This window comes from Phaenicophaeus curvirostris, chromosome 1 (assembly GCF_032191515.1).
Source record: "Phaenicophaeus curvirostris isolate KB17595 chromosome 1, BPBGC_Pcur_1.0, whole genome shotgun sequence".
Classification (NCBI taxonomy): domain Eukaryota; kingdom Metazoa; phylum Chordata; class Aves; order Cuculiformes; family Cuculidae; genus Phaenicophaeus; species Phaenicophaeus curvirostris.
In genome coordinates this window covers 80,734,400-80,760,616 of record NC_091392.1, presented here as the reverse complement: position 1 = coordinate 80,760,616, position 26,217 = coordinate 80,734,400, and the positions used below count along the sequence as shown (strand labels likewise).

The 26,217-nt window shown below is 41.6% G+C and overlaps 2 protein-coding genes across 2 annotated transcripts in view; both read right to left on the bottom strand.

Moving 5' to 3' along the window:
* LRP6 (LDL receptor related protein 6) overlaps positions 1 to 26,217 on the bottom strand; it is a 704,489-nt gene that overhangs the window by 278,261 nt on the left and 400,011 nt on the right. The window lies entirely within an intron of this gene.
* Positions 497 to 26,217, bottom strand: part of LOC138724927 (protein mono-ADP-ribosyltransferase PARP12-like) — a 33,262-nt gene continuing 7,541 nt past the window's right edge. Inside the window, exons 2-13 of the mRNA XM_069865329.1 lie at positions 26,061 to 26,193; positions 18,755 to 19,007; positions 16,512 to 16,613; positions 15,574 to 15,697; positions 15,304 to 15,306; positions 14,142 to 14,304; positions 12,708 to 12,828; positions 10,502 to 10,598; positions 9,983 to 10,061; positions 4,993 to 5,123; positions 3,101 to 3,252; positions 497 to 2,421 (exon numbers count right to left, since the gene is read on the bottom strand). Of these exons, the coding sequence (XP_069721430.1) occupies positions 2,138 to 2,421; positions 3,101 to 3,252; positions 4,993 to 5,123; positions 9,983 to 10,061; positions 10,502 to 10,598; positions 12,708 to 12,828; positions 14,142 to 14,304; positions 15,304 to 15,306; positions 15,574 to 15,697; positions 16,512 to 16,613; positions 18,755 to 19,007; positions 26,061 to 26,193 (1,642 nt within the window). The 3' untranslated portion in view covers positions 497 to 2,137. The remainder of the gene's footprint in view (positions 2,422 to 3,100; positions 3,253 to 4,992; positions 5,124 to 9,982; positions 10,062 to 10,501; positions 10,599 to 12,707; positions 12,829 to 14,141; positions 14,305 to 15,303; positions 15,307 to 15,573; positions 15,698 to 16,511; positions 16,614 to 18,754; positions 19,008 to 26,060; positions 26,194 to 26,217) is intronic.

Sequence of the window (26,217 nt, the reverse complement as noted above, 5' to 3'; positions counted from 1 at the left end):
AGTTCAGATTCTTTAAAAATTGCTCATCTAGGTATTCAGGAAGGTACAATCCTCAGAATAAATGAATAAACCTGACTTAGAAAAAACCTGACTACTTCTACATATTAAGCTCTGCTACCACCTCATCCTAGTCTTTCCCCTTTTTATTACTTGAATAGCTGCTCAGAGCAGCTTTTTAATTACATGGAATTCAACCAAACTACCACAGCACCTGATATTAAGGGCACCTTACTTAGAAAGTTCATTTACAGAAATATTCTCCACAAACCAGACTGTATTTTGTCCTTCATACTTAGTTGTGTGTCTACACTAAAATGAAAAGCTACATCCATGCAGTTCTCCAGCCTGAAAACGCAGATGAAAGGAAGACACTGAGCACATGTCTAAGTGCCTCATTCACTTAGGTCCTTTAGTTGTGCCATAAGTTTACAAATGGAGACAAACAGCAAACTAACAAGCAAAAAGTGAGTGAAAACACACTTTATTTGCAAATATGGCAAACCTGAACAATTCAGGAACTCTACAGGCAAACAAAAGAGATCTTATGAAGTACTAAAGTCTTTTTCTTGTAATGCATTACTGACAGGTTTTGATTTAGTTCTAAGTCATTTTAGTAACATTTCCTAGTTTTATACATTTCCTTGTTGTCTTGGTAACTTGCAAACTTTGAGTCGTAGATGTGGTTGACAGATTGGTATCGAAGACAAATAACTGGGAGGCTTTTCATGTTACTGTAAAGCTTATCTAAGAGGAAAAGTTACTGCTCCTCTGTCCTCAGCATGTTTTGTTCTTTAACATTTAGGCTGCCTGAGTAAGACCATCATTGTACAGAGGGTCTGCAGGTCGATTAACTTGCAAACTCCATATTAAAATTCAGTAGTGAGTTTCTATATTTTCTTTTTAGAGACAATAAAAAGCATGTAACTGAATAAAAAAGGGCTTAACCATAGTTAGTAGGATTGTACTCCCCTGACAAAGACATCAACTGCATCAAAAAACTGACCGGGGGAAGCAGTATCCTGGATCACACCCAGCAACCGCAAAACACGACGAGGAACTACACTTGTCAGTGAGTTCTCAGTGAGTTGCCCAACGCAATGTGGGCAACAAAACATGTATGTGAGTGTCTTAGGACAGCAATTCTACCACTGGCCTTGAGAGAATATAACCGTTCTTTTCCAGCCATGTCATATTTCTGGAAAAATGAACATTAACATACACAAATAGGACAGAAAATATCAATGCTTCTTAAGATGTTTCTCCTGTCTTTTAACATTTGCTAAGCAAATGTTCACATTGAGAAATATGTGGCCATGTTTGCTTGAAAGCCTGGCTCATTGTGTCACAGCCTTTATATATTTGTGGCCATTAGTTGCAGCTGAACCATTGAATTTTAGTACCTACTTATTCATAAATTGTGACTTGCACAGTTTCACCTGAGCTCTGTTTTTGTATAGGTCACAAAGCAAGTTACTGCCGATCTGGGAAAAGAATTTGATTCAACAATTTTCTATCCAAACAGTAGCTGCCACTGTACAGATGAAACTTCACTTGAGAATTTATGACATGGACTTAAAATAAGATTTTTATTTTTCAGTTTCACAATTTTAAACTTGAAACTAGTATCAGCATTAATACGAAAACTATGGAAAGTCATTCCTGCATACACTGACTTGTTTAGAGTTGTGGTAAACAAGAGGATCAAGAACAGCCACATTCCACACCGAAAAGAATCCGAGTACCAAAAACCTGAGTTTGCTTAAAAACTATGGTACTGTTAATTTTCCTCTTAACAGAACTAATTTTCAAAGATAAGTCCTCTGTACTTAATTCCTAAGTAAATGCATTTTGCATTTACAATTATTTGCCCACAGAAGTCATAACATTTGTTTCCCCATCCCACATGTCTGATTTTTCTGCTATGTTTATCCAAATCTCTATGCTTCGTGTAAGAGAGAAAGAGGACAACACAAGGCAATTAGTCACAACAAATGCAACACCTACTTTGTCAGCCCTCCCCCGTACTAAAATTCTTTGGATTAACATTCCCAGGAATTTTATTAAAAATAAAGAACTCACTAAGATTAAGATCACCTGCAATATGGAAAATGAGTGATACAAACAGCTCTTGATTACTTTAAGATATAATACATCTTTTTTCTTCCTCTTTATACTCTATTATATATTCTGGGTAAATTTGGTTTTTTTCATAGACAACAAAAATGGAGGGATTTAATTCATCATTCACACAGCTGTCATAGAACTGAAACTTGTGAATAGGCTTTGCTGGGGGGCGAACATAGTTTGCTTCACCTTTAACATATTCTCCAACCAACACACGAGCCACAAACATGGTGTATGTTTTCACTGCAGGCTGACAGAATACATGGGAATAGGAAGCATCTCTAGCGAAGTAATTTCCTAGGAAATTATATGAAAACATGGTTATACGAAGTATGTATAAAATAACAGCAAAAACTAAGCAGCCTCTTGGTTTTTAGGAGGTAATTGATACACGAAGTATGTATAAAATAACAGCAAAAACTAAGCAGCCTCTTGGTTTTTAGGAGGTAATTGATCTATCAGGTGTCCTCATACTGAGTTTACATAATACCACAGAAATTTTTAAAAGAGAAAGGATTTCACTACAGAATTTCCATTTAGAATTTGCTATTTTAGGAAGAATTTTTAAAAACCCGCAACATATAAACCCACTACAGGTATGTGTGTTATGATGAGAGGGGTAGACAAGAAAACATGGGGACCTTCCACAATCATACTAAGGGAATGCACATCCTTGATCCCGGCCCTGCAGAGTAGAAGCCATTTCCTTGGCAAGCTCAAATCACGACCTTGAGCTTTCAGAAGATCCCTACTAGAGCAACAGAGGCTTTCGCAGATCCCTACATTAATTCTCTTACTACCTTGTGGGAATATTTATCCCTGCACGAAACAAATCCTTGTCCTTTCCAGAGGGAACAAAGATCGCAATACCAATCCATACCTCTTTTTTTAATACCCTCTACAATTAAAGACCTCACAACTCAATTGCTCTAGCATCTAGGGGAGTCTAAGCAGGTGTCTAACACTTCCTACGTACCATATCCATAGTTACATCCATTGGTTCCACAAATTCTCCAATCAAAGTTGTGAATGCAGATGGTTTCCACGAAGGAGCTGTTGGTTCCATAGAACAGGAGTCTTTCATTCACTTCCTTTCCTCCATTTTCCCTCTTCATACGATCCTTTTGCCTAACAGAAATATGCAGGGGAGGACAGTGTTAAGAGAAAAGGGAAAAAGGTTTGTTATTTTATTTTTATTTTAAGTGTATGATGTACATTTAAATATCAGCTGGATGAGATTCCCAGTCTGCTATCTCCTCACTGAGCTTGGAAGATGAGACAGACTAGCAGTATGATGAATAACTAGAAGTTTAGCAACATACTGATACCACTGCCCAGCAATTCTAGATAATTCTGGCTTTCTTCAGTGAATTTAAGTAAGCATTCACACTATCACAGTCACCACTGCACCGACCCTCTGCTCCTTTGTAGGGTCCTACTAGTTCTGCTTGAATGTCTCTTGTCTCTTCCCAGCCCTAAACTCTCTGCGGAGCGGAGGTTGTACCAGCTGCAGAGTCTCTGTGCTCCAGCAGTGGGTAAAAGCTAGAGGCAGCTTGTTCTTCATTCCCCTAGTGAACTCAAACTCCCATAAACCTCGAGCTCGTCTCCCTCGGTGGGATCAGTGCAGCTGAGGAGACAAAGCCAGAAGGAGATAAACTGAGCTTTCTTAAACCACTGAAGACCTTAGTGATTTAGACAAGGGTCAGACTGAGCTATGACCAGTGGCAAAAGATGAGTCACAACAGAAGGCTCAACTAAGTGTCTCCCATCACTATTTCACAGCATCCAAACATCCCACTGTTTTTCAGAAGCTGTTGAAGTGGCCAAGACAGTAACCCCCTTCAGGAAGTCATCAGCTACAACGTAAACAAAGCCAAGGAGAGAGGAGAAACCTTCCAACTTGTAAGCTGTGTAAATGAAAAGTTAAGAACAATGGACAGAAATTTGTTCATTGAGAACTCGGCAATGTTAAACTCTGTTAATTGGAGAGGGATAAAAGTATGCACTATTACGTATTTTGAAGTGTGTTAAATTTTGCTAGATGACAGGGTTTTATATAATTATTAGCTGATACCTTCCACGCTTCTGTCACTTTGCAGGTGGAAGTACTTATTTAAGCACTGTTTTTCCTCTCCATTATCATTCCATGCAGTCCTTGAATACTTGCATTAAGTAGCTGTGCTTTTGCTTTCAACTAGACAACTGTTCTATGCAACAGCTCAATCTGCTACCAAATTAACCTGAATACAGTCATTTATTGTCACCAGCACCAACTCAAATCTGTTGGTATCTAGCTTGCCATAACTACTTGGAGTTCAATATCACTGATGCAGAAGTTGAAAACAAGAAAGGAGCTCTGGAATTCGGAGATCATTATGTTAAAGCACAAGGATTCTTTCTCAGTGAATACTGACCTCATCCAGCAAAGGCACTCAAACTCTTGAGAAAGCCTTGAATAAATCTGATTGGAAAAAAAGACTCAAGCACCCCTAACCCTTGCCCGCTTCTTTTTTAGCAAGTATTTCATACACTCCAATGGATAAACATTTGTAACAGACATAACATGTATGCAGGACGCAGTTAGTGTTCAATCCTCAAGACAATACATATTGCTGAGGGTAGCCTCATCCCAATTTTGTGTCATTTATGTCTTTCTGTGTGTACCCCTCCCCCATCTTCCAAGGAGCCATGCATAGGGAACCCCCCTTTGGGAGCATGGCATTCTTAGGAAGGCCTTAGACATTGAAACTGCTCCTGAGAAGGAAATATCAGTCGTGATAAAGCACAGGTGGCAACAATTCTTTCTTAGGAAGAAGATGCAGGGCACCAGCTCTTGGAGACTCCTTCCCTGAGGAAACAAATACTAACCACTGAAATACTTTCCAGAGAGACGGATTCTGAATCCTCTTTATATTAAGGACACTGTAGCTTTTCATAGTCTGTTCAAACATCTGCTTTATTTCATCATATTCAGCGGCTGTATTACTGAGCTCCACTGCCTACAAAATATAAGCCAAAGCAAAAGAAAACATGAGGCTTCAGTTAGCTCATAACACGCTGTGAAGCAGATACTTTCACAAGTGACCCCAAACTATACTTATGAAGGTCAATTTAATGTTTCAGATTGTAACTAGGGCAGACACTTAATATGAAATCAGTATGTCATTCCTGCTTTATAAGGACACCTCATCTCTCCTCAGGAAGGATGCTGAAAGTGAAAGCATCAATTATGTGTTTAGCATCTCCAAGTAAGAGTTGACACTTGTCTCTTTAAATCTCAATGAAACAGAAATTTCAAAAACAAAACTTGACTGACTATTTCAGATATTAGTTTTATATACAAAGCTGATAAAGAACAATAGATGTTATCTAACAGTATCCTTTGTAACCAGATATTTGAGTGAACTTCAGCTATTGTAGATGAAACAAACAAAATACATACAACTGCCAGCATCAGAGCTCCTTAACTTTTCAAAATTAAAACCTGGAAAGTTGCACTTAATTATAGATCAAGAAAAAAACCCTAAATTTTTAAACATAAGAGAACAATTAAAATTCTAATAGAGATGTTACACTAAATACCTACTTAAGCAAATACATTTCCTTTTCTAAAGGAAGCAAAGTCTATTTAATCCATACTTTTTGTGTTAAAAATCCATCAAGAAATCCACATTTTTCCCAAAGTAAAGATAATGCAAAACAGAATTATAACTCGATTCAAGCTCTTCTGCTTGCTTAGGTCATGCATAGATTTTCCTTTTTTTTTCCTACAACATAACCTGTCTTTGATCTTCTAGAATGCGCGGTGCTGGTCAACTGATGTCACTTGGCAATACTTTCCACTTTATTGCTGCCTAAGCCACATGGGGCCACAAGATGACTTGGTGAAACACCCAACATCACACGTATCAGTTGTGTTTTAAGCAGGAAAACTGTGGTCATCCTAGGAGGCAATATGAAATCAACAACTTAACCTGCCAAGCAAAAGCTTTGCACAGTTTAGAGAGGAGATAAAAGAGAACTTTATCAAACATGCAGCTGTGAAATATTTTTCTGGACACTATGTCTTGCTTGTGCACTACGTACTCATTGACAAAGAGGTTTATCATAGGCAAGTTTTCTAAGGATTAAGAATAAAGTCAGCTGCACAAGGAAGAACTATTTATTTGAATTAATAAGCTTTTACAATGCTGAATAAAATTTCACGTCTTAATACAACAGTATTTTCCAAAGCTTCTTTACAACATAATACACAAAACAATTTGGATGTGCAAGTATTTATTATCTGCATGCTCTGTAACACCACAGCTCAACTTGCTTGCCACCACCACCAAGATGAAAATTACGTCACTATATTTCAATACTACATATTTTATTTATACATAAACAATTATTATTTAAACTACAAATACGCTTTTTCTATGTTGCATCTTTTACCGAGGAACTGGAATGGCAGGAAGATGTGCCAGGGGAGGTTTAGGTTGGATATTAAGAAAAGATTCTTCACTCAGCGGGTGGTGGAGCACTGGAACAGCTCCCCAGGGAAGCAGTCATGGTGCCAAGCCTGACGATATTCAAGAATGATTTGGACAATGCACTCAGACACACAGTGTGAATGTTGGGATTGTCATGTGCAGGGACAGGAGATGATCCTTGAGGGTACCTTCCAACTCAGGACATTATATGATTCCATGAACTGTAACCTTTCTGGGTAAAAAAGAGGGTCAGCCACATGATACAAAGTCTAATCCTGTAAGAAAGGTACTCCAAACAACAAAGCCTGTTCTCTCTTACATAAAAATATTGAGGGATTGTCCTTATCCAAGGACACTTTCCCTGCTCAGGAAGAGTAACACCACATTGCTACAGCAGGTTGATACTCCATAACAAAATAACTTATTTAGCTCTTCTCACATTCAGACCAAATGAAGGAAGATCCTAGACAGGGTGAGCATTTGCTCACCCACTATCAGGGAACGGAGCTTCTGAGGTAGAGAAAGAATCACTGCCCCAACAATAATTTCGATTAGTGTACAAGAACTGTACTCTGTGACATCAAACCTCGATCTCTGGTTAACGTAGCTTTTGGAAGCAGCATAGTTTGTTCTAGTGGCAGTGACCCAACTAGAACTAATGTCTACGAAGTACACAAGATAGACTCTTCACATTGCATCAGCTCCCACTCCTATTACAGCACAGCAATCTGGCATGTGTGTTGGAATTCAGCAACATAGCAGCCACACAAAGACTAATCCTCTGACAGAAAACCACATATTCGTTCTATATATTTCTCAGCTGTACATTAAAGAGATAATTTAAAAGCCAGCACGAAGTTCCAGGACAATAGAAATTATTTCTCTTTTTTCCCCCTCCTTCAAAAGATTTACCTACTATTAACTCCTCCTTGTCTTTTAAAGAAAGACAGAAGAAATTCACACCAACCTTCCATTTAGTGTTAGCAATTTCTATTGTGCATTTCACACACTTTACTTTCTATAGAACTATGATTCTAAATGACTTACAGATTAGGACACTGCAACACTCAGAAAAATAACCAATGTTACCAAAACAGAGCTGCTGATGATTTTCTCCCTATCTCATATATCATGTTCCTTTTTAAAATGGATCACTTCCAGCGCAGTAAATTTTTCCAGGATTATTTATCAATTTCTGAAGAGAAGAGAATTCATCAAGCCGTAACTGTCAGATCTTATGATGGTCACCACATGCATGCAGAATCCCAGTCAGTCCCAGTATTACCTACTGCAAAAAAAAAAAGCTTAGGGCCCCACAGAAATATTTAATCTAGCTCAGGTTTTCATTTTTAGCACCAACAGGTACTGTGGGCTTTGTAATTTTTTAGGTACAGAATTAACTTTTCCTTGCCTATGAAAGGAACTCGGTTTACAAATTAAGAGAGAGTTTCCTTTGAGGCCAACTCAGCAAACTAACTGAGATCTGGGAAACAAGATCATAATTCTATTTCACACATCTCCACAAGTAGAATCATTGCATCTTTACAGCTGGAAAAGACCTCTAAGATCATGATGTCCAACCCTCAACTCAACACCACCGTGCCTACTCAACCATATCCCAAAGTGCCACAGGTACACGATATTTGAACACCTCCGGGGATGGAGACTCCACTGCTTCCCTGGGCAGCCTGTACCATCAGTGATACATGGATCTGCACACCACATTACAAAGCCTCTCACACTCACCTCATTAACCCCTAAAACACCCCAAGAAATGGACTCAACTAAAATTCACACTCAAATTTTCAGAGTAAGTAAGGGAAGCAGTTAAGCACATACAACTTGGAGACCTAAAAGGACTATGTTTCTTCCTGGCATTCTTTTGAGAAATTCAAATTGCTTATGTTAATAATTTAAGCTGCTGATAAGCCAAGGGAAGAACTGACTAGCTACATCCTTCATTATTTTGACAGAGCTCAAAATATCATAGACCCAAATCTTCAAAAGGTCTGGCTGCTGGATTCCCACACAAACTCATTATTAGTTCATTCAGTAGGTACTGGACACCTGACACATTTACAATCTTGAAAAATTATGACGTTTTGCTCATTGTAAAAGACAGGCTATTTGAAGGGAGATAATGTACAGAGCAGTTGACTTAGATTTTACCCATTCATTTTTCATCAGAACTGTATGTAGATAAATTTGCTATATATACACATGGCCAGATGTATTTAGGAAGGCATAATCCAACACAAAAGGGTAGTCGGGGTAAAACGAAACAGTTGGCACAAAGCAGAATAACAGAAACCAGTCCACAGAAGCTGAGACACAATATTTCTGGTTCTCATGCCACCGCCAATGTAATTACAAAATAAAACACAAAGACTGAGAAAGGCAATGGAGCACTCTGTCAGTAGAAAGTAGCCAGAAAGAATTCTCAGATACACTGCCTCTGTCTTGTCCCTGGCCATCAAGGTATCTGTGCCAATACAACATGGTCAGCATCATACAATATGTTGTGACACAGCCAACAGGAAAAAACCTCTTATGCTTGACATTATATGCTATTCCTTAATCAGAGTAAAAACTACTACACTGAAAAGCCTTTTTTTTTTCCTAGCATACTGTAGTTCTTCCACCATCTGTGTTGCTCTTCCAGAAGGACTGTTCTTTAATACCATTAGAACTAGTGATTTAAAAAATACCTGCACATTTTTGGCCTTCATAGACCAAATAGGAATACAGACTTTGGGCTGTCAGAGGTTTGTTTTGTTGAAGAGATCACTGCAGTGTTTTCAAATGTTATTGACTGTAATTCTTTATTTCTGCCATTCCTTGAGGCTGTGGTCTGTGCTTAGATCTTTGATGTATGTGACAGTACTGAGCGACTTGAAAGAGCATACGGATATTTCACTCCCTGCATCTCCAATCCTGACTTTATCCAACAACAACCAATGTATAATATCAGATGATTTTTTTAATGCCTACATATAAGGGGTTTGCTCTCAGCCCAGCTTCTTCTGAAGAAATACACAATTTATAGAAGCCTCTTGCTTAACTGGTCCACCAAGTCACCAAGGTAAGCCATTGGTACATTTTTAACAGTGAATCTTTTTGTCTTGAATTTGTCTTGAATTTGCATATAGGTAGATGCCCAAAATGCAGATGAAGTCCATGGGTATTTAGCACCTATTTCTGTAGCTCTTGGGGGATCACCTAGATCTTTAGCACATCCACTCAAGAAATCACTCCTGTCCCTTTTTAGCATCTGCCTGGTTACAATTTCTTCAGAAAAGCAGCATCCTCCTTTGAATAATGCTTTTCCATCAGAATTACAAGAGCGGGGGGGGGAGAAAGAAAATAAAAGAAAAAAACCATACCTTGTACCCCAAGTCAGGCAGTGCAGACTGATCCCAGTGGGTAGGACATGCTTGATTTGGAATAGAAGAATCCCTCTGGCTGTTTGCAAACAGGCAGAAAACATGGTGTCAGTAATTCTAGGCCTACTCTGAACAATCAAATTAGCAACATTCCCCTTGGCCAATATCTGTATTTAAAAAGGAACAAAATAAATCACAAAGAAGCTGGAAAATAGGCTCATTGTCTGAACTGGACTTTGTATGTTGCTGTTCAATTGTCACAATTCTCTTTGCTTCTTTAAGAAACAACTGTCCATCACCAGCCCTGTAGATGCAGTACCTGAAGTTGCATGTATTCCAGAAAACGGGTGGTGCACCAAGACAGCAGTTTGTGATACAGCTTCTGTTCAGTCAAAATTATATATCTGCTTCTAGTAACTGCTGACTTCTTTACACAATTGCTGCCAGTGCTGGCAGCCATTTTGCCTTATATACCTCTGAAAAATGAAAAATACAATAACTTAAAAGAGCATGGTTTACCCTTTCTTTATCTTCTGCACATCTTCAGAGGACACAAACTTTGGTCGCCTGCAGATCTGTCTTCGAGTTTTAGAAGAGGTATTTGTCTGGGTCATTTCTTGAGGAGAAGAGAGAAGGAAAAAGAACTTATGAAAAGGTCTGCAAGATGGGGCCATTAATGAATGACATTCATTGTAAATTCTGTCTGCTGAAGAACAGTTATATAAAGCCTGTGTAAGTTTCTTGCCCTTCCCATAACACTGCTATTTAACTTGTGCCTCTCTTGCTTGCTCACTTCTCATTCATACTCTCTAATTATTGCTCCAACAGCACAAATTGATGCTTGATTTTGCATTTTTACCATCCAAGTGGTTAATTAATTTAAGTTTTACCATGACTTTCTGTGAAAACTACGTGTCTTCTTATTTCTGGTCCTAGGTGAATCTGGGTAGTGTTAAGGAGTAAGAGGGAAGGTTCCTTTTGTGAGGGCTTTTCCCTGAGCTGTCACTACCTCACTTTTCCTTCCAGTGAGTAAATCTGGGAATGTTAGGGAAAGAAATCATAGCTTCTAAAAGCTGGGATGGCTTGAAAGTTAGTCTTTGTAAAACACTGCATAGACATAAATGAAAATCTTTAAAATCCTAAAATAGTTTGGGTTGGAAGGGGCCTTAAAGATCACCTAGTTCCAACCCCCCTGCCATGGGCAGGGATATGTCCCACCAGACCAGGCTGCCCAAGGCCCCATCCAACCTGGCCTTGAACACCTCCAGGGATGGGGCAGCCACAGCTTCCCTGGGCAACCTGGGCCTGTGCCTCACCACTCTCATAGTGAAGAAATTCCTCCTTTTGTCTAGTCTAGATCTGCCCCTCTCCAGTTTATACCCACTGCCCCTCGTCCTATCACTACAGGCCTTTGCAAACAGTCCTTCCTCAGATTTCTTGTAGCCCCCTTTGCAAGTACTGGAAGGTCGCTATAATGTTTCCTCAGAGACTTTTCTTCTCCAGGCGAAACAACCCCAACTCTCTCAGTCTGTCCTCATGGCAGAGGTGCTCCAGCCGTCGGATCATCCTTGTAGCCCTCCTCTGTTCCCATTCCAACAGCTCCATATTCTTATGCTGAGGATTCCAGAAATGGACACAATACTCCAGGTGGGGTCTTACAAGACCAAAGTAGAGGCAGAATCCCCTCCCTCGACCTGCTGGCCACGCTTCTTTTGATGCAGTCCAGGATACAGTTGGCCTTCTGGGCTGTGAGTGAATATTGCCAGCTCATGTCAAGCTTCTCATCAGCCAGCACCCCCAAGTCCTTCTCTGCAGGGCAGCTCTCAATCACGTCATTCCCCATTGTGTACAGAAATCGGGGATTGCCCCGACCCAGGTGTAGGACCTTGCACTTGGCTCTGTTGAACCTTGTGAGGGTGACACAGGCCCACTTCTCCAGCTTGTCCAGGTCCCTCTGGATGACATCCTGTCCTTCTGGTGTGACAACTGCACCACTCAGCTTGGTGTCATCTGCAAACTTGCTGAGGGTGCACTTGATTTTGATGTCTATATCATTGATGAAGATATTAAACAGCACTGGCGTCAGTACGGACCCCTGAGGTGCACCACTTGTCACAGATCTCCATCTTTAAGCCATTGATCACTACTCTCTGAATATGACCACCAACCAGTTTCTTATCCACTGAACAGTCCACCCATCAAATCCATATCTCTCCAATTTAGACAGAAGGATGTTGTGGGAGACCGTGTCAAAGGCTTCTGAAATCCACTGGTCTTCCCATGTCCACTGCTGTGGTTACCCCATCATAGAAAGCCACTAGGTTGGTCAGACAGGATTTGCCCCTGGTGAAGCCGTGCTGGCTGCCATTAATCACCTCCATGTCCTCCATGTGCTTTAGCATAGCTTCTCGGAGGATCTGTTCCATGATATTCCCAGGCACAGAGGTGAGGCTCACAGGTTGGTGGTTCTCAGGGTGGTCTTTTCTACCCTTTTTAAAAATGGGTACAATGTTGCCCCTCTTCCAGTCACCAGGGACTTCTCCCAGTTGCCATGACTTTTCAAATATCATGGAAAGTGGCTTGGCAACCACATTGGCCAATTCCCTCAGGACTTTGGGATGCACCTCATCAAGTCCCATAGACTTATAAATGTTCAGGTTCCTCAGGTGTTCACGAACCTGATCCTCCTCTACAGTGGGAGGGTGTTTATTTACTAAATAAATACCTTTAAAATTGAGCTTGTAACAATATAAGCCAGCCTGGAAAGGCACGGTGGCATCTGCATCTGTTAGATACAAATTCTCAATAACAGCAGAAGATGGTGAGTTCATACTATCCCCTTCTCCCTTTGCAGGGGGAAAAGAACAAAAAAAAGAGAGAGTAATGAGTAAACACAGTCAGGACTAAGCCCTGGATAACTAGCTTGCGTAGAGGGGTAAAAGGGGCAAGGAGTAAAGTGAAGAGGAATCCAACCTAGAACTCTTGTGGCCTGAAATGTGTTTACCAAATATTCAAAACATACACACAAATACATAATTAGTAAGGACAGACACGCATGTATCCCATTCAAATTTCTGTAACGAGTTGTACCAGTTTGAGCCAGGACAGAGTTAATTTCCTTTGCAGTAGCTAGTATGGGGCTCTAGTTTGGATTTGTGCTGGAGATGGTGTTGATAGCACAGGGATGTTAGTTACTGCTAAGCGGTGCTTACACAGGCCTTTTCTGCTTCTCACACTGCCCCACCAACAAGTAGGCTGGGGATGCACAAGACGTTGGGCGGACACACAGCTGGGACAGCTGACCCCAACTGACCAAAGGGGTGCTCCGCATGATATCACCTTGTGTTCTGCAATAAAAGCTGGAGGAAGAAAGAGGAAGGCAGGGGAAATTCAGTTTTATGGCGTTTTGTCTTCCCAAGCAAACGTTACACATGATGGAGCCCTGCTTTCCTGGAGATGGCTGAACACCTGCCTGCTGATTGGAAGCAAAGGATGAATTCCTTCTTTTGCTTTGCTTGCATACTTTGTTTTTGCTATACCCATTAAACCGTCTTTATTTCATCCCTGAGTTTTCTCACTTCTACCCTTTCAATTCTCTCCCCGACCCTACTCTGGGAGGACTGAGTGAGCAGCTGTGTGGGGCTTAGTTGCCAGCTGGGTTTGACAGATGCATTTGATTCCTTGACCAAAATAGGTGGTAGTTTGGTTCTGGTTCCAAACAAAGTAAAGGCCTAGACCATGAACTCTGGTAGTTCTAACCAGTTCTCTGAAAATCCACACAGGAACAGGGTGACATGGTGAGCATTGATACATATGAGCTTCGAAAAGGAACACCAATCAAGTTATTAACACATGAATGAATGCCAACAGCATCTTTGTCAGGAAAGTAGTTATAACAAATCATTCAAACAGAAAGAAAGAATTGTTCATAGTGAACCTCACTGCAAGGAGATAAGACATTTTCCCTTCCCTCCCCTCCAGCCTGTCATTTTTTATCACATCTGTTATAAACATCAGCAGCCTCACTACCTTACTTGACTGTAAAATTCAAGCGCAAGCATTTACTTAATCAACCTTGCTGAGTAAAAGCGAGTGCAGGGAAGAGGCTCCACACATTATTTCAGAAGTGATTCAAAACACAAGACATGGACTCACTCACCTGTCCTCCATATTCAATCCACTGGCCTTGGTCATTTTGCCAATACCAAATCCACTGTGTGGTCAACACAAATGTGGGTTTTGCGACTGATGATGGTGTAGACAGGCGTCGAACCGAAAAAGAACCACGGGTCATTGTCCAGAAATCAATGTTATTTGCTGTGCTGTAAGGACAAATTCAGGTTTTACTGTTAACAGTATATATTTTATCCTCTAATCCTCAGTTTAAGACGGTGCAATTTTCTTTAATATAATGTGACTGCCTCAATGTAATTAAGCCTGAAATATGATTACACATGGTAGCTCTGAAACTGTTTCTAATCTTCAGAAGTGAACTATGGCCTGTGAGACATCGAATACTATCTCAATCGCTAGTCAGATGTTGCACTTCCAGCTTAGCAGACATTCTGGGGCTACATATACAATGTGGAAAAACGTATTTCTGCAATAAATAAGCATGGATACAGTTTTCTCAGTACAAAACTACAAGTTGGTAAGTGCGTGACTGAGTTTGCCAGCAAACACCTGCAGCTTATCAGCTTTGTTCTTTTTGTGTGACTACAGAGGATGCAGTCACAGCTGTGAGTTCTGTAAGTAGCATTCATTAGTGGAGCCATCTGGGCTTTTACTCCTGGGAGTCTCGAAAAAACTGACTCTCGGGCAGAAAGACTTCGGAAGCCGCCTCCTTCTTGAGAATCCTGCTTGTGATTTACACCATCCAGCAGCCTAGTCAAGCTGCAAATGAAAATCACCTGTTCTCTGAAGAGGCATAGGCCAAAATGACTACACCATTTTATTGAGGCCAGACTTGGGGTTCCCTATGAAACCAGGTGGCTTACAAGGGGGTTTTCAGAAAGGAGTTAAAGGGAAAATGCAGTCTCTTAAAATACAAAAAAAAAAAAAAAAAGAGATGCTTACACAAAGGGCATTTAATAAAATTTCTCAAGACACATTATAGATTATATTATATTATATTATATTATATTATATTATATTATATTATATTATATTATATTATATTATATTATATTATATTATATTATATTATATTATTATTATAGATACTAGCTGTATTCGGAAAGGAATAGCCATAGAAGACCAGCTCTGAACTGCTGTTAAAAAGGCCAAACTTAGTTATTATAAATAATGACTAATTATCTGACATACTAGTATTCTAAGCACTAAACCCCACCCACTTCTTTTACCCCATATAGAGTTATAAATATAAGATATTGTGTTATTTTTAGAAGACAAAAGTGGGGTGGTATTTCCATGCAATCACTTTCACTATTCTCATTTGTACATCCTCCCATATTATGAGAAGCTCTGTAATCAGAATTTATGGAAATCAAACATCTTTTGGAAGAAAACAAGTCTTTTTCCTCAGGGGCTCAGCAACATTAGTCTAAGCAAGCAGTCCAGCATCGCTATACCTGCTGTTTTTTGGGTCACAGTAGTCCTTTTCAATTTCCTCCATCATGGAAAGGTCATTCCAGGAGACCCCATTATATACCTGCCATCGATATGGCAAATGATAATGAACCAATCTGCATTTATCTGTAATGAGATCAGACATAATCAAGAGCTCTGCAATTGTAAGACAGAGAGCCAGACAAAAATAAAAAGGAATAAGCATTTTTTACACTCCAGCTTTATTTTTTTTACTCTAGTACGAGCAATACAGACTGCTCAAAATAGAAATAGGTTTGAACATAAACTTAAGTCTCAAGCCTGATCCTAAAGAAGCAGAGAGTCTGAGAAATGTGATACAGGGCTGGAGTAGCTGCTGCACAGAGCCAAAAGTTGTTTCACCATTCCTGACCCTGATGTATTTGACCAAAGAACAAACGAAAACTAACCCCACTTATAAAGACAACATTGTCATACACTCCTTTCTTCCTCCTCTTTGAACAATGCAGGATTGCAGCCTGTCTTGAAAGCACTGGGCTTAAATTAACTTGAAAAGCTGAAGACAAAACTGCACTTGACCTCTCTTGGCCAAATTTCCTTTTTATGGTCCATAAAATACCTGTAAAAGATATGATTTCTTTTTTAAAGTACTTCTGTCTTCAACGTAATGAGAAGAAGAGGCATTATCAAGCCCTAAAAAAACTTACTCATCTCCTCTCAGAAAAGGAGCTTCTGAGAGGAGAACTGCATCTTTACCAGACCACAAACCCACTAGAAAAAATCTAAGTATACACAAACATCTCAGACCAAATGGTTATCGGACAACTTACTGTCCATGTGCCAAGGGAAAGCAAACAAGCCACTGCTATTCCGTACACCACCACTAGTGTAAAATATTGAGTAGGGCGTGTATCTGCAGACACTGCTCTCTGAGGGCAACACTACTTTTTATAAAGCTTACCTCTATGTTTGCAGTACTTCCAGACATAAAACAGGCATATCTCATCAGAGTTATCCTCTTTGCCTTCCTTAAAATCTTTAGCAGGGGAAACATCTTTTTTATCTACAGGAAAGCACAAAACAGTCCTTATTTGTCCAACCAAAATACATCTCTAAGAGAAACACACTGTATTTGATATTTCAGTGCAAAAATAACAAGGAATTGACTGCAGTGGCCAAGTCAAGCACTTTCAGAATCTGACTGCTCCTCATGCAGACCTTACAAAGGAAGAAGTCTCAGTGAAGATGGCCAAGGGCTATGTGCCCATGAAGCTCAGACAGTAAGACAGGGTGTGGCTGACCGCAGCTGTTATAAAGAAGCTGACTTTGCCTCAACACAAAGGAGATAGGGTGTTTTTTGGTTCAGATGACTGACTATGCCAACTGAGTGGATCAACTGGTGGTATAAACGTTTCTCCCTGAGTAAGCCAGACAAGCATGGGGGGACTGAATACAGGATCCAGCCCAACACAGAGTATAGAAACTAAACAACTAACAAAAGAATTTTGAAGACAGCAATGGGCCTGAGCTGTCTCCAATCCATGTATACCTTCCTGGGGATACCCAGCATTGTGATGGTGTGCACATTATAGAGACTGGTAATAGGAATCACATTGGTATTGTGAGTGAACTGCGTATTGCAATTACGATATTTTGGGAAGTGTAACTTAACATTATGCTTTCAGTGTATTTTGCATCATTCCTCTACATCAGAAATCTCATTGTACTAGTCCTGGATAGAATAGCGTTAATCATAGCAGCTCATATGATGCTGTGTTTTAGATTTTTGACCAAAACAATACCAATAATACACTCCTGCCCGAGCGTTTGCTGAACAGTGTTTGCACAGCGTCAAGGCCTTCTCTATTTCTCACCCTACCCCCACAGTGAATAAACTGGAGGGTGCCCAATAGGTTGGGATGGGAGATAACTGGGCATTACATATCATATAACATTATGCTCAGCAATAAAAGGGAAAAAAAGAGAGTTTTAGGAGGGTCAGCTATCTTTTGCTTTTTGGAACTGGCTGGGCATCAGCCTGTCCACGGGAGGTGGTGAGCGACTGCCTTTACGTCACTAGTTTTGCTTTGTTTTCTACCTTTTTCTTCCACCTACACTTCACTCCATGCTCCCCCCCACCCCCTACCATCTTGACCCTCAAGTTTTCTTGCTTTTATTCTTTCTTTCCTCGTCCCCTGTCTTACTGGGATTGAGAGGAAGTGAGCTAGTGGCTGTGCAGTGCCTAGCTGCCCATCAGGGTTAACCACAACAGCTGTATAACATCAACTCTCTTCAAGTAAGTAAATTTGATTCTAAATATCACACCTTCTATGTATGGAATATCAAAAGGAACCTGCTCAGAGAAATTGGACTCTGATAGGCTGTAAGAGCCAAGGCCTTCCACCCAGGAGGACAGGAGATTTATGAGTTCCTAGTCATTCACTGGAAGGTATATCATGACAACCGTGCTACTAACAAAGCTATATCCTTTCCCTGAGGACGCAAGGCAAGGAAAGGCATGACACACACAGATACTACTCTGTCTCCTTCTCAGGTATCAGGTGATGTGTCCAAAACAGTACAGAGATCAGTCTCAGACTATTCCCCACTGCGCTGCACAATGCTTGGGCAGAAATCTCAGCACTCCTCCACAGGCCACCCGGTGCTATTGTTTTCATCGTATGGCAGAGTAAGCACATAAGCTGCACTCTGACTGCCACAGGGAGCTGTAGGGCTGAGTGAAACCAAATACCAATGAGAGCCACTGATCTCAAGACTGGAGGGTTACCTCCAGCTGTCTTTACCTCCAGCTTTTGTTGGCAGCTAGTCTTGGCTCTGATCAGGTACATTGCTACTGGGGCCTCCATGGGGAGACTGAATAAACGACACAGATAGATGGCAACACCCCAATTTGTGTGTTGAGTATGTCCACCACACATAGAATTTTCCACCAGCACTCCACTGCTGATCCACAACAGGTCAGCAATAACAGTTACAAACACCAGCTAGTCACAGTTACCGGAAGTCCTCAGTTCTTTATTCCATGTTACTGCAGTTTCACTTAATAAATTTTCTCTTGGTTTGTTTCTGTACCCTGCAAGCACAGAAGGAATGATGGGGTTTAGCTGTGAGCTAAGGCAAAAATGATTTGTACCTCTATAAAACTCAGAATTCTACTTAAATGCAGTATTTCTTACAACTTACTTGTCTCCTTCTTCAGTTCCTTGTTGAGTTCCACATGCTTGTGATAACATATAGCCTGGATGTTTGAAGCTGTGTTCACATTAATGCCTGCAGCTTCCAACACTCTCAATGCATGGGCTTCCAAGAGGTTATGGGACTTCTTGCATGGAAGAAATCTACATTGCCCTTGGAGAAAGTATTGACAAATATGCAGCTTGTTGCACTTGTTTTGCTGGCGGCAGGTATCATTTCTTCCATTGTAAAAGTAGCAGACCTAGAAGCGGGGAAGAGAGATACAATATGAAATGGAAAAGAACAGTAGAATCAATTTTTTTTTCCTTTGTTCTAAAAGCATGCAACTTTAACAGACGAAAAATGGTGACTAAAATGTGTTCACTGTGCCTTCTTTAATCCAGACAGATTTCTTGCATGGAAGAGCAAGCATTTTCAGCTGATGAGTGCATTTTCAGTTTTGAAGTTGTGTAGGTTTTCTTCCAAGAAAAAGAAAAGCCAATCCAACAAGCATTCATTTTTGGCACTCCTAAGCAAGTCAGTTGCATAACCACTGACTGGTTCACAGTTACTCTGTTAAGACAAAAACAAAAGCAAACCAAAAACCACAACACCCCAAACCAAAAGCATAACAAAGAACAAGTGTCTGCACAAAAACATGTATAGTTTGTAAAATGAGATGCTATTTCATGGAGCTGAAAATGCATTTGCACCTCCAATTTGTAAAACTTATTCTGCATTGAAGATTCAGGGGTCTAAAAATTAGAAAAATGCTTTGAGACATGACAAAAACAACATATTACTTTAACTCCTCATCTCACCAAAACCCCAGATTTGCAGTGAACCAGATCCAGGGAACAAATCACACACCAGACCTCCTTCATACCGCCCACCAACCACCACAGCAACACTCCCACTCCTGCAGCACAAAGGAGTAGCCCATTACAAGGAAGGTCCTTGGAGGAGGATACACCGCTGTTTGGCAGGCAGCCCCAACATCACAGCAGAACTCTCGCAGATCTCCTTCCCAAGCCCTGTTCCAACCAACAGAGATAATTTTTATGCTGTGTTGCAACTGAATATGTAAAGATTCATATATCAGCTACGGAATTAAGAGATTGATGGGATGGCAGTGCTTAAAAGACTGAAAAATCAGGCTACCTTCAACTACAAAACAACACTTTACTGTGATATCCATCACCAAAGGCAAGTTCCTCATCACCATCAGGATCTAGGACTAAGTGACCATGAGATAATAGGGTTTCTGTTCTAGGTGAAGTGAAGAGGGTTGTTAGTAGGATGGTAGCATTAAATTTCCAGAGGGCAGACTTTGAACTCTTCAGAAGGCTGGTTGGCAAAGTCTCATGGGAGACAGTACTTAAGGGTAAGGGAGCCCATGAGGGCTGGGAGCTCTTCAAAAAGGAAATCGTAGCAGCTCAGGAGAAAGCCATCCCCGTGTTCTGGAAAAAAAGCCGGCAGGGGAGAAAACCAGCTTGGTTGAACAGAGAGATCTTGAGTGATATCAAGAAGAAGAGAAATGTTTATGGGCTCTGGAAGAGGGGACAAGTCTCTTGGGTGGACTACAGGAGGGAAGTGAGATTGTGTAGAGAAAAAATCAGAAGGGCTAAGGCTCAACTAGAAATCAGATTGGCCAAGTCTGTGAAAGATAACAAAAAAACTTCCTATAAATATATAAATAATAAAAGGAGGACTAGGGAGACCATACAGTCCCTATTGGACGCAGAAGGAACAACAGTGACAGGGGATTAGGAAAAGACTGAGGTACTTAATGCCTTCTTTGCCTCAGTCTTTAGTTGTAAGGAGGGTCGTTCAGTCTGTGTACAAACCCAGGAGCTAGAGGAGCATAATGAGGGTCCCGTGATCCAAGAGGAGGTGGTCAGAGCCTTGCTAGACCAACTAGACACCCACAAGTCTATGGGGCCGGATAGGATTCATCCAAGGGTATTGAAGGAGCTGGCGGATGTGCTGGCCAAACCCCTTTCCATCATCTTCCAACAGTCCTGGAAGACTGGGGAAATCCCACTGGACTGGAGGCTGGCTGATGTTCTGCCCATCTACAAGAAGGGTCGCAGGGAGGACCCAGGGAACTACAGGCCTGTCAGTCTGACCTCAGTGCCAGGGAAAGTCATGGAACAGGTGATCTTGAGTGCTATCATGAAGCACATGCAAGAGAACCGGGTGATCAGGCCCAGTCAACATGGGTTCACAAAAAGCAGGTCTTGCCAAACTAACCTGATCGCCTTCTATGACCAAGTGACTCGGCTGCTAGATGAGGGAAAGGCTGTGGATGTGGTCTTCCTGGACTTCAGTAAAGCCTTTGACACAGTTTCTCACAGCGTTCTGCTTGAGAAACTGTCAGCCTCTGGACTGGACAGGCGCACACTCTCCTGGGTGGAAAACTGGTTGGATGGCCGGGCTCAGAGAGTGGTGGTAAATGGTGTGAAATCCAGCTGGAGGCCAGTGACAAGCGGGGTTCCCCAGGGCTCAGTGCTGGGTCCAGCCCTGTTCAATGTCTTCATCAATGACCTGGATGAAGGCATCAAGTGCACCCTTAGCAAGTTTGCAGACGACACTAAGCTGGGTGGTAGTGTGGATCTGATGGAGACTATGGAGGCTCTCCAAAGGGATCTGAACAGGCTGGACCGCTGGGCAGAGTCCAATGGCATGAGGTTTAACAAGGCCAAATGCCGGGTCCTGCACTTGGGGCACAACAACCCTGTGCAGTGCTACAGACTACGAGAAGTCTGTCTAGAAAGCTGCCTGGAGGAGAGGGACCTGGGGGTGTTGGTTGACAGCCAACTGAACATGAGCCAGCAGCGTGCCCAGGTGGCCAAGAAGGCCAATGGCATCTTGGCTTGTAGCAGAAACAGTATGGCCAGCAGGTCCAGGGAGGTTATTCTCCCTCTGTACTCGGCACTGGTGAGACCGCTCCTTGAATCCTGTGTTCAGTTCTGGGCCCCTCACCACAAGAAGGATGTTGAGGCTCTTGAACAAGTCCAGAGAAGAGCAAGAAAGCTGGTGAGGGGGCTGGAGAGCAGGTCTTACGAGGAGCAGCTGAGACAGTTGGGGTTGTTTAGCCTGGAGAAGAGGAGGCTGAGGGGAGACCTCATTGCTCTCTACAAGTACCTGAAAGGAGGTTGTGGAGAGGAGGGTGCTGGCCTCTTCTCCCAAGTGACAGGGGACAGGACAAGAGGGAATGGCCTCAAGCTCCGCCGGGGGAGGTTTAGGCTGGACATTAGGAAAAAATTTTTCACAGAAAGGGTCATTGGGCACTGGAACAGGCTGCCCAGGGAGGTGGTTGAGTCACCATTCCTGGAGGTGTTTAAGGCACGGGTAGACGAGGTGCTAAGGGGCATGGTTTAGTGTTTGATAGGAATGGTTGGACTCGATGATCCGGTGGGTCTCTTCCAACCTGGTTATTCTATGATTCTATGATCAGTCCGTATCACGTACAGAACAATTAGCCTACGCAAACTTACTCTAAATTAGGTGGGAGCATGCAAAGCCATGGAACTGATTAAATTGAGTGAGCACTGATGGCTGCTACCCTTGATAGTTCTTAGCCTCTGAAGGAAGCAGAAACCAAAGATGGTTGTCTTCTTTCTTCACCATCTTCCCTCTGTCATTGTGGATACTTTTCTACCCCTAACACCCCGGAAAATGCTCATTTGCTTCTGATATCTTATTTTTGAGATCTGGACTTGTTTCCTTCTTCTACTGGATTATTCTGCTTCCGTCACATCATAGAATCATAGAATAGTTTGGGTTGGAAGGGACTTTAAAGATCATCTAGTTCCAACCTCCCTGCGATGGACAGGGAACCCCACTGCGATATCCTTCCTGCCTGCTCTGTAGGATTTTAGTTTTACTGGATATCTTGCAGATTTTGCTTCTACACATTTTCCTGCACCCTGTTTGTGCAACTATATCACAACTCTCCATCTACCCCCTTGCAGTTAGGGCTACTATTTATATATTTAAGCTAAGCAATCTGTTGGGTGCACATGAAAAGTGCTGGCAGCAGAGGTGGCCTCTGTGAGAAGAAGCCAAGGGGTGCCCTATGCTGGACATAGCTGGCTCCAACAGACACACTATGTCAAGTTGGTGGCACCTCTGGGACCAAGTATTTAGGAAAGGGTAAAATGCTGCACAGTAGTGAGGGAGGGCAGTAGGGAAAGTGTGAGAAACAGTCCTGCAGACACCAAGGTGAGAAAAAGAAAGCAGAAGAGGTGCTCTAGGTGCCTGAACAGAGTTGTTCCTGCAGGATCATCCACAGCCCACTGCTCAGACAGTTTTTGAATATCTCAAAGGGTGGAGACTCCACAACCTCTCTAGGCAGCATGTGCCAGGGTTCAGTCACTCTCAACAGTAAAAAGCATTTCCTGATGTTCAGAGGGGACCTCCATTTTCAGTTTGTGGCCATCACCTCTGGTCCTGTCACTGGGGACCACTGAAAAAAAGCCTTTCTCTCTTTCCTTTACACCTTCCCCTTCAGGTGTTTGTAAACATCGATGAGACCTCCTGAGCCTTTACTTCTCCAGGCTTCCCCCTTTGTCATCTCAGTGGCTCTTCACTGAACTCCCCCCAGTAGCTCCACCACTCTCTTAATTTTGGAAAATTAATTTTAGACCTTTTTTTGAGTTAATATAGCAGGAAGACATCATAAAAAGGGAACAGCAACTTCTAGCAAGGCTAAGCAGTTTACCTGCAGGTCTCAGTTGCAGAGGCCCATATGTTATCATTGTGACAGCCCCATAATGGGAGCATATACTATGTCATTAGCATTGGCTGCCTTTAACAATATAACCTGTGTGTACTGTTTGTAAGAGCTTGTTCCTAAAGAGATGCATAAAAACATAATGCTCTCAGTGAACATGGGTGCATCACCTAGAATGTTCAGTTTTATATGAATAGAAGACTAATAATTTGCGGGGGTTTTTCCAGAAAAATACTACAAAGATGTGAAGAACAGCAACAGTGCTGAACCTCACCATGGATGGGAATTCTGCACAGCAAGACATGGTCCTACCAGAGGCGTCTCTGATGCTGTATTATTGTGGGTTCCCACAACATCAGAAGGAACACATAAATTTTCTTCTCATTATAACCTTTAGTAGTAACCAGCGATTTATTTTCTGCATCATGTGCCTTTCTTGGGGAGATTCAAACCACAACATCTGCCTATGCAAAGCCATTATTCGCTTACTCCAGAATTTAGGGTAAGTCACTTAATTTTTCTTTCCTTCATTTTCCCAACTTTGCCTGTGTGGAATGCAGAAAGGTCTATCATCAACAGAGCACTCCAAGACCTAGGTATCATGAACAAGTGCTAGGTAATGACAAGCAGTCTTGTGGAAGCAGCTTTGCAACTTCAGTCACTAAAGAACTCAAATCTTACACCACCACTACCACTAAGGGACGGTCTTCCTCAGCTGAAGAATGTTGCTCTATTTTGGTGGCCCCATACCACTCAAAGTGTTACCTTCATCTGACATGTACATGCCTCACCTGACTGCCTACCTAACAAGAAAAATAAGTTAAGGCTTCAAATATGCAGCTTGTTTTTCCATCCTTTCATGTGGAAATAACTGTTCAAGTTACTGAGCTGGAAACGCTAGTCTAAAATCTACCAGAGACAGGTAATCAAGCACAAACTAAGGACTATGATATAAACCGTAGTCCTTTGTTTCAAAACAGTAACATAGTTTGCTGAGGGTTTCTAGAAAAACCTAAAATCGCTGCTTTCTTAATAGGTCTTTCTCCAACCCAATCCTCATCCCTTAACTTCAATATCCTCTCCTTTCTAGTGAGTTTCTTCTCCAGGAACTCAGCTAATCAAAACCAAAATTTGCACATGCAGCCTGAAAGTACCAAAAAAAAAGCATAACCTATGTCAGATACAGTTTTCAAGGGCCATAGCATAGGCATTGCTTTTGTGCTTGCATCTTCCTGCTCAAAAGAGTAGGAAAAAATAAGCAACTTAAGCACTGAACTGGGGAGAAGCTGAGAGAGTACTAAAACCACAAACATTTTGCATGGACTATCTGTTACACAAGATATCACTTTAGGGTAATGGACATAGCAGCCACTTAAGTTACAAAGTGAAGCTCTCGCAGACTCAAAAACACTGAATCTGGTTAAGGGAGATTTTGTAAAGCACCTAGCGGTTCACATCACAGAAGACCAAAGTTCCTTCTTGCTGGAGAGCTTCATACATGCCACTTGTCAGCACACGCACAGACAGTTTCTAAGCAAGAAACAGCCAAGTGAGCTTTAACAACTCTCTCCCCAGCTTTCAGGTCTACGAATGCTCTGCATCAATCACTGTTTTCCATTGTTTCTGCTATTTTACTCCATAACAGGTGTGAAGGTGCTTAATTAGATGTAATTAATGATGCCTGCCAGTGGTGAGGGCTGAATAAACTATAGATAAGAGATGAAGAGTAATACCAATCAGTGATGATCACTACTATCTGCTCATTACTGGGAATAATTAAACAAGAAACATTTGAATTTTAGATACAGCTGAGCAGGACAAAAATATTAGCCCCCCTTTCTCATCACCACCATGCTCCTTGAATATCACAGCATATCACAGCACTGTCACAGCGGTGAATAAGAGAACAATAGAACTGTTATGCCCACAGATCTGTGGTGATTATAACATCCAAGAGACAAGGGTGGTAGGCAGTAATGTGTAGGCATAATAGGCTGGAAAAGGAAAAGGGCCCTCACTTTCTAGTCAGCATCATCTCTTGGAGAACAGCCAACAAACTGGTTTGGTCAAGCCTTTCATCCTGTAAGCATGTACAGTTATAGTGATCTTTCACCTCCATCTTGCTTATCTCACCATCTGTAAACCTCTGGTGACATTTCTGACTTATTTTGTCTGCTTGGTGTGAGTACCTTTCTGGCCATCCTGTTGGGATAGCAGCAACACGACACAAAACAAGCTGCAGACTTGCTGTCTGCTTCCTGCTGTGAGAGGGCAGATCTGCCTTCTGGTATTTACATAAGCAACATGCTTCTCAGTGCTTAAATGCTTCATTGATGGTTTTTTTTGGGTTTTTTTTTTTGTTATAAGTATACAGCACTTTTACAACCCTTGTTCCATATTGTTTCTTCCAGTGCTTTCACACACAGCCATTCCCATTCATACTTTGTTTAGACTAACCGAAGTATTTCTGTTACATATCCTAGCAGCTTGAAATTGAGATCAGACCTCCACTTTTTCTTCTGCCCTCTCCCATACCTAATTAACAAAAGCTTCTCTTAAGAAATTGGTACAACTCACATCAGGGAGGAAGAAACGGTCATTTTGGAGAAGCAGGACTCGCAGCTCATTCTCATCGAGGCAAGACAATCCATGAGCCTTTAGAACTTTTCTGTTCTCAGCACTCATGATGTCATGTGAGTACTTACAAGATCTGCAAGAAAATACACAGAAGTAT